Raw genomic sequence first — 11,756 nt, forward strand, 5'->3', positions numbered from 1 at the left:
ATTATGATGTTTTTGACAGATTTTGGACGACATACTATACTATGATGTTTTTAGGTGATTTTGGACGACATACTATACTATGACGTTTTTAGGTGATTTTGGATGACATACTATAGTATGACTTTTTTGACAGATTTTGGACGACATACTATACTATGATGTTTTTAGGTGATTTTGGACGACATACTATACTATGACGTTTTTAGGTGATTTTGGACGACATACTATACTATGACTTTTTTGACAGATTTTGGACGACATACTATACTATGACTTTTTTGACCCAATTTGGACAACATACTATACTTTGACGTTTTTGGACAATTTTGGACGAAATACTATACTATGACGTTTTTAGGTCATTTTGGACGACATACTATACTATGACTTTTTTGACAGATTTTGGACGACATACTATCCTATGACTTTTTTGACTGATTTTGGACGACATACTATCCTTTGACTTTTTTGACCGATTTTGGACGACATACTATACTATGACGTTTTTAGGTGATTTTGGACGACATACTATACTATGACGTTTTTAGGTGATTTTGGACGACATACTATACTATGACTTTTTTGACCCAATTTGGACGACATACTATACTTTGACGTTTTTGGACAATTTTGGATGACATACTATACTATGATGTTTTTAGGTGATTTTGGACGACATACTATACTATGACTTTTTTAGGTGATTTTGGTCGACATACTATACTATGACGTTTTTAGGTGATTTTGGACGACAAACTATACTATGACGTTTTTAGGTGATTTTGGACGACATACTATACTATGACTTTTTTGACAGATTTTGGACGACATACTATACTATGACGTTTTTAGGTGATTTTGGACGACAAACTATACTATGACGTTTTTAGGTGATTTTGGACGACATACTATACTATGACTTTTTTGACTGATTTTGCACGACATACTATACTATGACGTTTTTAGGTGATTTTGGTATGACATACTCTACTATGACTTTTTTGACCCATTTTGGACGACATACTATACTTTGACGTTTTTGGACAATTTTGGATGACATACTATACTATGATGTTTTTAGGTGATTTTGGACGACATACTATACTATGACTTTTTTGACCGATTTTGGACGACATATTATCCTATGACTTTTTTGACCGATTTTGGACGACATACTATACTATGACTTTTTTGGCCCATTTTGGACGACATACTATACTATGACGTTTTTAGACAATTTTGGATGACATTCTATACTACGATGTTTTTAGGTGATTTTGAACGACATACTATACTATGACGTTTTTAGGTGATTTTGGACGACATACTATACTATGACTTTTTTAGGTGATTTTGGACGACATACAATACTATGACGTTTTTAGGTGATTTTGGACGACATACTATACTATGACTTTTTTGACAGATTTTGGACGACATACTATACTATGACGTTTTTAGGTGATTTTAGACGACATACTATACTATGACTTTTTTTACCGATTTCGGGCGACATACTATACTATGACTTTTTTAGATGATTTTGGACGACATACTATACTATGACGTTTTTAGGTGATTTTGGACGACATACTATACTACGACTTTTTTGACAGATTTTGGACGACATACTATCCTATGACTTTTTTGACCGATTTTGGGCGACATACTATCCTATGACTTTTTTGACCGATTTTGGACGACATACTATACTATGACGTTTTTAGGTGATTTTGGACGACATACTATACTATGACTTTTTTGACCTATTTTGGACGAAAAAAAAAAGTACAGAAAATACAGAAATTAGGAAACATTTCACATGTTTTTTCGTTTGGTTGAATAAACATGTGTTCCTTATATGCCATATACCACATGAAGCTATTTTACCAAATAGACCTCTGAAATGTGTCCGTTAAATGTTTTTACAACATGAGATATCGAGTTTCTATCTGTTTAAGATACAGGAAAAAAACAACAATAACTACATAATACCAGAGATAAGAGGATGCCTATTCTTGGAGGTTTTAGGTAAACTCATTAGTGTGTGACGGATCCCTGTCTTTGCTTATTATGAACCAGGGAGTGCAGGGACAAACAAGGGAGGAAGGGAGGGACGGAGGGTCTCTTTTGATAATGTCTGCTCCCAGGGAAGAGTAACATCTGTGTCCTCTCCTGAGGTCAGCTCTTCTATTCTGTGTCACTGTGCTTGTGTCGGCACGCAGAGCAAAAATTTAAACAGTCACTGTTAGAGAGAGGTGAGGTAGATGTTTTCATCATCTTTGTTTGGACAGAGAAGTTTGGAGGAGGTTAGAGAGGTAGATCGTAGGTAGAATTAAAGATTCACTGAGTCTAAATGTAGGATATAGATTTACATGGAGGTGCCATTGAACCATTGCCTTCACTACAGTATTCTAACAGGCCTTTTGAGAAATAGACATGGATTTTTATTTTATTACATACACGCCACATATACAAGTGGCAGCAGTGGGACCCAGTGTAGTCTGTAATTTGATGTGATGTGTCTTTCAGACATGGTTTTCTGCAGACATTGGTTGTAACAAATAGTTAAATAGTTTTTCAGTTACAATTGCATTTCTAGAATTGTAAACCAGTGTGGTCATTCTCCTCTAACATCAACAAGACATTTTTCACTCACTGGATATTTTCTCTTTTTTGGACAATTTTCTGTAAACCATAGAGATGGTTTAGTGTGACATTTCCAACAGATCCAACACTTTCTGAAATACTCAGACCAGACCACCTCGTACCAACAACAATACCACATGTTGAGTCACTAAAATTTCTTCAGCAAGTCATCTTGACTATGTGTGTATACCTAAATACATTGAACTGCTGAACGTGTTTGTGTTAAGCAGTTAAACCGATTTGCAGCTCTTTACTGCCCTCTAGTGGTGTTAAATAACAATATTACAAATTCTCATAATATTGTGTCCATAAGTCTACAATCTTTATGTTACAAAATATTCACTGCAACTCTTTTTTAACAGTGATATCCATTAATTTGTTTATGTTAAACTGTGGGAAAGAAAAGACCTCAGACCATGTTGTCAAATTAAATACACAATTTACAGGCAACCAATCTCACATGAGTTTATTTCATATTCTTTCAAAAGGATATGGACACAGTAGCAAAGAGGCAAATGTTCAGTAAAATAAAACAAACAAAATGGACCAGTTGAACTTAAATGAAAATCACTGACTAGCATTTGTCGCATTATTACCCAGCAGCAAAGCTACAGTAGATTCCCCAGTGATCACTAGTGTAGCGTCCACAGTCCAGCTTCTCCTGACCCACCAGGGCCATGTGGTCAGGGGCCATGTGAGGGACTCCATCCTTTGTTGCCGGGCGGAAATAAACCCGATCAAAGCGGCAGCGACTGATATATTGAACACTCTTGTTGTTGTTGGCTTTGGTGTCCCATGTGTAGCGGCAGTGCTCCTGTTTGCCCAGTTGTTCCCAGACATCACAGACACTGGACGGCAGGCCCACCTTGGCAACCTGACGTGAAGATCAAGTCAAGTATTACTACAGAGAAACACTCGGCTTACATGTGTGGAGTGGACCCAACTGATCCAATTATATGTGACTGGAGGACAAATGTCAAACCTCAGAGTCCCTTAGATTTGTGTCTCCTCCAAACATGACGGTGACATCATTGGGCGCCTCCCTCATCCTCTGCATCACCACTCGCAACTGCTTCATCCGCTCCTCTGAATGAGCCTTACAGCTCTCAAAGTGTGAAGTCATGAGATAAAGTTTCTGGCCTTTGAAATCCACCTGATATTCAAGGACAGGGACGTGACATTAACACACATTTATGGTCAAACTGAATTTGATGATTCGAGTAAATGAAATGTGCACAAACTTGAGCTATAAGCAGATTCCTCATCATTTGTGTGGTGGGGTAAGGTACGATCTCGCTCTCCACCAATTTGACTCGTGACCTCTTTAGCATCATCCCAGTGAAGTAACCATCTTCACCACCTGGTCAACACCAGTAAAGACAGACGGCGGCTTAAAATGAAGTTTATACATTGTTCTGTATGGTAGAGCTGCATGATATGGTAAAATCATGACTGATGATTCATTAACGGTACAATGATAGGCCAGTGAATTCCGGCAACACAGCACAGTTTAACTAGAATCCTCTTTTGTTACACATTTTATCTTAATCAAATAACTGTAATAATAATTTCAATTATTTTGCGATTAATTGTGCAGCACTACTGTAGGGTACACATACAGTATGGAGATAGGGAAAGACATGTTATAAATACCATACCTTCAATGATCAGATAGCTGACAGCCCGTTTCTTCAAATACTGGACATAGGGTGGAATGAGTTCCTGTAGAAGAACCACATCTGGAGTGTATCTGCATCAAAAGGAAGACTCACTTTTCAAATACTGTCTGCTTTCACCTCTTTCCCTGTATTTTTTTGTTTATTTACTCCAAAGCTTGACCTTATTCAAACCATTTAACTGCCATCCCCCAACAATTTAAAAATACTGAGTAAAGAAGAAATTCCAGCTCACAAGACTAAGTAGGAGCACAGGCCTCTGGCACGCTCTACAAGGTTGACTGTATCAAGTCCGTCCACGTTCCAGGAAATCACTGACAGTTTACCATCATCTTCCTCCGTGGGTTTGCGTGAGGATGCAGGGCTGTCTCCAGTCAAATCAATGCTATGAAGATTTCAGAGACAGTTAATTTCAGAAATATATTGACACAGACAAAAATAGGAATGTGGGCAGTGACACATTTTGACAGGTCCCAGTAGAAAGATTTAGAATTAGTCGAAGTATTGTTCAAAATGTTTTCAAAGATGTTTAAGTTAAGTGATGTGTGTGTCATTTAAACTGTTGCATTTATCAGATTGAGGAAAAAATAAAACCTTTAGTATAGGTTTCCATCTAATGAAGCCATAGCTTGACGCTCTATCATCCCTCTCGTCCTCTTCCAAATCCACAAAAATCCAGGAGACCACTTGCAAAGTTAAATTCTTTACTTTACATCAAAAAAGGTGATAAAAAACAAAGTCTTTTCCACTTTCAAAATACTAAAAATCAATATACAAAAAAGGAGAGATAGAGAAAAGAGAGTGTGTGAGAGAGAGAGAGAGAGGTCAAAAAACTGTGTGGCTCTACTCTCTCTGTTTGTCCGAATGCCCTAATTACCTCTCGGTAATGCCCCTAAACTCCTTTTGTGTGGGATCGTTAAAAGGTCTAAACAAGTTCTAATACAGTCCAATCAACTACAAATGAAAGGCAGACATTTTTGACAAGGCGAAAAGGCACAGGTGTCTAAATGGACTGAACAGAGACATCACAAGTAAAACTGTATTCTCACCAGTCTCTTGCAGGTTTCTCATCAACCTTCTGCTTCTTTGTTTTAGGACTTGCGTTTCCCTCTGGAAAATCCTCTACTTCAAATACTCTCTCCATGTCTGCCTCAAAGAAAGAGTTCAACGCTCTCTGAAAGACAAGTGAAAGGAAAGAACATCAGTGAAAACTGTGTGAAATTTTACGGCAGTGAACCTGCAACCGCGTGACTGGAGTGTTAGACACATGATTATGAGTTTATTGCTTTCATTTCAGTCCACAGTCCATGATTCCTAACTGCTTAAATCTAGACAATTAATCTGACTAATGTTGCACCTGTGCAAACTCAAGAGGAAGAACACTTTGAGTTTAAAAGAGAACTCAAGTGACAAGGTTTCTTTTGCTACAATATTTAGAACTGCAGTGTTTCTCATTATACTCACAGGTAAATTATTATGGCGATGAAAATATTCACTCACTTGTATGCATTTGAATATTTAACATGGGCTCATTTAGCTAAAACATATTTCTCCTGCTGTTGGGACTGACATAGGAAGACAGTATAAATTGATTCTGTGAATTGTTTTGGTGGAAGAAAACAGTTGCACCGTGATTTTGGCTGCTGGTGTTGCATTTTTTTTGTAACAGAGTTAACCCTTTTCAAATTGTGTTTAAAGTTTTGAGCCAGTCTTTGGAAATGTGTTAAAATGTACATGGAGCTGTGTATGATTTAATCAAAATGTGCTGTTAGTGACCACCAGTTGGAGGCCTCCGTGTTGATGTAGGTCGTTGCTGTACCTCCATCTCCCACTCGTTTTCAGCCAGGAAGCATTGAGCCACAGCGGTGTCAGCTCCTGCTATCGCTGCAAACTCATCGCAGAGACGAGTTCTGTTTTCTTCCACATTAGACACTGACGGTTTGTCTGATCCTGATGGGGAGGCCATGCTGTCTGTACACACGTCTTAATCACCAATGTACACATAGAAAACGCAAAAGTTAATTCCAATTCAAACGTCATTCCATGTTTACTTTGCGAAACACCCCTCGTGTAACATCGAAAGGCTTCCGGGTCAGCGCAGTAAAGAGGAACTAACGTTTTGTTGTGACAAATAATTATCGACACGTGATTTTATTGTTGTGTTGCTATTAATCTCTCAGACCACAAAAATGGTAGCAAAAGATAGCTACGCTAGCAGCAGGTTCGTTCCAACTATCTGACATTGGAAAGTGGGACTGGGACCGAGTTTCACTCGGAATTAAGAGGACGTTTCACCCGGACGAATTATCAGACGCTCTGGTTTCCTGTGTCAACTAAACTACAACTTGACATTGGTCGCGATAATTATAATTAAATATGGCTTCGCTGACTTTAAATTCGATAAAACAAATAATGAGAACAATGACAAACGCTACATGCTTCGATAGAGTGCTGAGCAAGGTAAATGTTTTTACACGTTTTTAGACATTTTCAGACATTTTCAGACCGGTACATGATGACACGTCAATTTATACCGTGCTTTCAAAGTTAGTCGCTAACATTCGTCAAAGTTCCACACACAAACAAACAAACAAACACATAGCTACATACTGTGTGTGTGTGTTTTCCTCAGGTGGACGTTGTGTCTGCCAGTCCAGGGAAGGTGGTGTGTGAGATGCGGGTAGAGGAGGAACACACTAACCATGGAGGGACGCTGCACGGTGGCCTGACAGCCACTCTGGTCGATGTTATCTCCACGGTGGCGATCATGTACAGTGATAGAGGAGCACCGGGCGTTAGTGTAGACATGAACATCACGTGAGTCCATCAACTAAATTAACTTCAATAATATTCTTGATTGAATTCCTCACCTAACAACTCCAAACAATCACCAGTCACCACTCAACTGTTCACATTTCACACCTAGTGTCAATAGAATCAACTGTGAAAGTAGCATTAATTGATGCCTAATAGGATGACAAATCTGTGTCCAGCCTTGTGTGAGCTCATGGTTGACCTTGACGTTTTTTTTGTTCATGATTGAGGATTAACACATTAAACTATGAATGACTGATGATTATTATCAATTTTTTTTTAATTGTTTTGCAGATATATGAATGCTGCCAAGATCGGAGAGGATGTACTAATTACAGCTCAGGTCCTAAAGCAAGGACGGACATTGGCATTCGCTACTGTAGACCTCACCAACAAGGCCACTGGGAAGCCCATTGCTCAAGGCAGACACACTAAGCACCTCGGCAGCAGCTAAACTGGCTCTAATCTGTGCCTAGTAATAACATGTTTGTGCAATTTAATATCTAATCCAGCCTGTCTGTAAATAGCTGAAAACACCAAGTGTAATAAAACAACAGAAGTGGTTGACTCAACTCCAAAATGACTTTCCTGCTGGTTACTGAATGACCTGTATTGTTAATTGTTATAAGAATACACGTTATCGACAGTTAAAAAGGAACGGTACATTTTTATATCCTCAGTCGGTCCTGGCCTCACTGTTGTGTCAATGATTTATGCACGTGCAATAAAACAGATGGACAAAGAGTTATGCTTTTAGAATTTGCAGTGTATTGGGATATGCTCAGCAGAATTGATTTGAGAATCAAACAGAAAAAAAACAAATGTAACACACCTTATAATCTTTGAACTGAACACACTGAATCAATGAGCAAAATTATATGTACCAAGTACTTATTCTTTAACAAGCAAGCCCGTAGACTTCAATTTTAATTTGGTGAGCATGGCAGGAAATAATTTTAATTTTACTAGGTCAAATTGAACTAAAATACAGTATCTTTTAGCAAATTGTTAGGTTATGTTAAACATTAACTATTACACATTTCAGAGTATCACCAACCCACATCCCAAATAAATGTACATCAGATTTCAGTAGCTTGAATAGTGCATGAACGGCTTGAAAGGTGACAATGACCTTCAACATCTAACATGTCTCAACTTTATGAACAATGCCTTTTAAGTCACTTGAGATATTAGTGAAGGCCTGCCTAGCATGTTTCAGAGGAAAGCAAATGATACCAAAAACATCTTTGAAGTCCCAAAAAAAAAAAAAAAAAAAACTAAGGCAGATTATAAGAAGCAATTCCTACACCATATGATTTGACAAATATTGTTCATATTGTTATCTTTGTGTACACCGGTGTTTTAACACCTATTCACACCTGTCCTTGGTCAACAGATTGTGTAAAGTTGTTCTACTAACCCCAATGACATTACAAACAAGCTTTAACAATCCTTTCTTATGACAACAAGGATCTAAAAGCACGTCCATCTGAGAACCACCGTGAAGACCTGGGTGTTTGTTCCTGTTTTGATGCAACATAGAGTTCCTTCAATGACCGGTGCTGTTGACAGCGAGCCTCCAATAGAACAACCAACCACTCAAAATCAATGTTCGTGCAGGTTCAAATAAAAATGGATGAGGGAGTAAACAGGGAGGGAAAAACAAAAAAAGGGCAACCAACAAAATGGTGGTAGAGAAGGGGGAGGGGCATTTGGAGTGTGAGGGAGGAAAAGAGGATGCAACTGAATCAGCCACAGGTCAGGGAGGGGTGAATGAGTAGGCAACAAAAAAGGGAAAAGGAAAGATCCAAGCACAAGTTCAAATCTTTTAAAGGGAAAAAGATGGAGATGAGTACATCAATTTGCTTCCAAAGGCTTAGGCAGGAGAAAAGGGGAGGGGCTTTTCCCTATGTGGCTGGTTGGAGCAGGAAGCCCTAATCAGGCATGTATGGGCGGAGGTGATCCTCGATGTCTCCCACACCCCAGCAGGTCAGCTGGTCCTGAGGCAAGTACAGGCAGAGGCTGCACAACTTGAAAACTGTGGCCTTGGTTTTAGGTGTCTGCAGAAGACGTTGATAGAGAAGTGGTTACAGTGAGATGTTGGAAAGCCACCCAAGGTTTTAGGTTTTCAAACCTGTTGATTTCAATAGACTGGCTCACCTGTAAGTGCTGTCTATCCATGAAGAGAAACACAGACTGAGTTGGGTTGTTCAGGACCATTCCAGCCTTGTCTTTACGACCCAAAGCATGCACGCACTGCTTCTCATAATCTCCATGATGAAATTCAAACTTGGCCTGTAATAATAATAATAATAATAATAATAATAATAACAAAAAAAACAGGTACCAAATTAGATTTATCTTTCAATAATCAAATATATGATTTTAAAGATGGTGCATTTAATGAAGCATGAAGTCTATTCAGATTTATCTCAACAAACATTAAAACATACAAAATACTATGTTTTGATTTTATGGCCCAAACTTGTATGTAAAAAAATCATAGAATCACTGAATGACTGTTACTCAAGAGTAAAATTAACAAAGAGTAGAGTATTTTGACAAGACACCAAGCTCTGACCTGAACAGGCCTAAAGGGTTCGTCATCAGCCCCCTTCCATCTGGAGAACAGCAGACAGACAATCTTCTCAATGTCATTGCGTGGCCAAAGGATAAAGTCCATCTGCTGTGTGCAGCCTATCACATCCTATCACATGAGAGAGAAGGAGAAATGTATTAATACGACCAGATGATTCCTCTCAAGTATCCCATCTTCAACTGGTTCAGTCTTACCCTTCTCATTGACTGGTATCGGGGAGCGTGCAGTTGCACAACGTCTTTTTGCAGGAGTTCAATTGAACTCTCAAGAGAGTAGCCAGAATCCCGCACACCTCGCAGGATGTTTTCTTCATAGTTGTTGGTCATCACTGGTACCACTTCATCTACTTCAAAGAGTGCAGACTTCTTTTTCTGTAATGACAAAAAGCAGAAGCAAAGACCAAGTCAGATTAGAAACTACATGTGTCATACGTACGAGGACATGGTGTATGAGTTATGACAAACCTTTTCCTTGAAAACGAAGGCTATATATATCTTGAAGTCAAACTGATCAGCCAAAGATTCCCTTTTCTTCCGAAGTTGAGCTCGAAGTCGATTTCTTGTTTGATTTCTTCGTGAGGTTGGGTCCCCCATGGTTAGATTTTGATGATCTTATCTAGTGTAGAATACTGTGGCTACACTCTCTACTTTTGTATTTGTATGTCGGATAAAAGGATGGAGTTAGCTACCCTTAGCGGAAACAACTCAACAAACAACTCTAGGTTTGATCTGTGAAATACCCACTAACTACCAACTGAAAAAGTCAACAAATTAAAAACGAGACTATGTCATTTTAAACTTTTAGAGAACGGCAGTGTTGAGGAGGGGAATGATCGACAAGCTAAGACTAAATTGCCAAATTATATGATCAGACATCCATGTTTTAAGACATAACTTTAAGCCAGAGCGTTTTTTTCCAACCTGCCATCTAAGATGGATGACAACAGAGATTTAAACAAAACTGCAACGCAAATTTGACAAATTCCTCCTTTGGAAAAAAAAAAAGTTTATGAAATCAACAGAGACGGCTGATACTATAAAACCCCATACTGACAATATATTTTGCTCGTGAATTTGAGGACTACTACAGAGACTAGCGAGCACACAACTTTTATATTATGTGGGTCATTTCAAAGTCTCTCATCCATAGCTGTCGTTGTTTGTTTCTCTGCCGAGACCTCGTTATGTGCGTGTTACAGGCGGATACGGGACACAGACGAACATGGCAGGTAAATACAGATGCCAGCATGTGTTGGCACCGGGTAACATCGAAGACTACTGCGAAAGTAACTTGACATTTCCTTGACTTTTACTGCCACTCGCTAGGCCCACGGCCTGTGGTGCTGCCACTGCTGGTGCTCATGATGTGGGCGTATTTTTAGCACACTAGCTAAGGCAAGCTAGCTAGCAAGCTAATCTAGGCTTTCACTTCCGACACTAACTAGTAGTGGACCAACGAGCTAAGCTACATCTTATCTTCTGTCTGACTGGCTTAATTGATGCCTATGTGTGGTCGGCTAGCTAGCGTACAGTCATCTTTCCACGCGTTTACATCTCTCTCGGTTCAGCGTGACAGCCAGTGCTATAAGAGTCAGGAGAACTGCAGCGCTGACGAGCTAACTGGTTTTGCCTGTGCTCAGCATTTTAGATTAGGTCTTGTTTGCTTCAGTCGTGTCTCGTCAACAACATCATGGACATAAAATCAGCTCGGGATCAATTAGCCAACCCAGCAATAACACACTAAATGGCGAAATAAATGTTAGCTAGACAAAATCGCCCCCTTCCCACGTCTGAAGTTTCGCTTGTTCTCTCTCTCTCTTATTTTTTTCAGTCGTCACAACCTTCGACTCGCCCAGCTGCTGCATGCCATGTCAAGATAAATCGACAATCAAGCTGAAATTCTCCATTCTTTCAGTCAACAAATGGCGTCGTCTGTCTCCTGGTGTACCCATATTTCACGGCGTGTCGTCCAACGTTTTTCCGTTTGGGTTCTTTGTGTGTTTTAGAGCAGGTAATAAT

At 39.1% G+C, this 11,756-nt stretch overlaps 3 protein-coding genes across 4 annotated transcripts; 1 reads left to right on the top strand and 2 right to left on the bottom strand.

Moving 5' to 3' along the window:
- Positions 1 to 3,100: 3,100 nt before the first annotated feature.
- tdp2b (tyrosyl-DNA phosphodiesterase 2b) lies at positions 3,101 to 7,068 on the bottom strand. Of its 2 annotated transcripts, none has more exons than XM_058618792.1 (7): positions 6,936 to 7,068; positions 5,375 to 5,499; positions 4,561 to 4,710; positions 4,308 to 4,399; positions 3,891 to 4,009; positions 3,632 to 3,802; positions 3,101 to 3,523 (listed from the first exon to the last, which is right to left on the bottom strand). In XM_058618792.1, the coding sequence occupies exons 2-7, from the start codon at positions 5,467 to 5,469 to the stop codon at positions 3,242 to 3,244; spliced, it is 909 nt and encodes a 302-aa protein (XP_058474775.1). In that variant the 5' UTR covers positions 5,470 to 5,499; positions 6,936 to 7,068; the 3' UTR covers positions 3,101 to 3,241. The 2 variants fall into 2 exon arrangements, with proteins under 2 accessions (XP_058474775.1, XP_058474773.1); XM_058618790.1 differs by lacking the exon at positions 6,936 to 7,068 and adding an exon at positions 6,145 to 6,410.
- Positions 6,598 to 7,722, top strand: acot13 (acyl-CoA thioesterase 13). Its single transcript, XM_058618797.1, has 3 exons — positions 6,598 to 6,785; positions 6,958 to 7,142; positions 7,434 to 7,722. Exons 1-3 carry the CDS (start codon positions 6,702 to 6,704, stop codon positions 7,591 to 7,593), a joined length of 429 nt encoding a protein of 142 aa, XP_058474780.1. The 5' UTR covers positions 6,598 to 6,701; the 3' UTR covers positions 7,594 to 7,722.
- A 162-nt stretch (positions 7,723 to 7,884) lies between these two features.
- Positions 7,885 to 11,009, bottom strand: c20h6orf62 (chromosome 20 C6orf62 homolog). Its single transcript, XM_058618794.1, has 5 exons — positions 10,203 to 11,009; positions 9,933 to 10,109; positions 9,721 to 9,846; positions 9,300 to 9,434; positions 7,885 to 9,199 (listed from the first exon to the last, which is right to left on the bottom strand). The coding sequence occupies exons 1-5, from the start codon at positions 10,329 to 10,331 to the stop codon at positions 9,074 to 9,076; spliced, it is 693 nt and encodes a 230-aa protein (XP_058474777.1). The 5' UTR covers positions 10,332 to 11,009; the 3' UTR covers positions 7,885 to 9,073.
- Positions 11,010 to 11,756: the final 747 nt, after the last annotated feature.

The sequence above is a fragment of the Solea solea genome, chromosome 20, assembly GCF_958295425.1.
Source record: "Solea solea chromosome 20, fSolSol10.1, whole genome shotgun sequence".
Taxonomy (NCBI): domain Eukaryota; kingdom Metazoa; phylum Chordata; class Actinopteri; order Pleuronectiformes; family Soleidae; genus Solea; species Solea solea.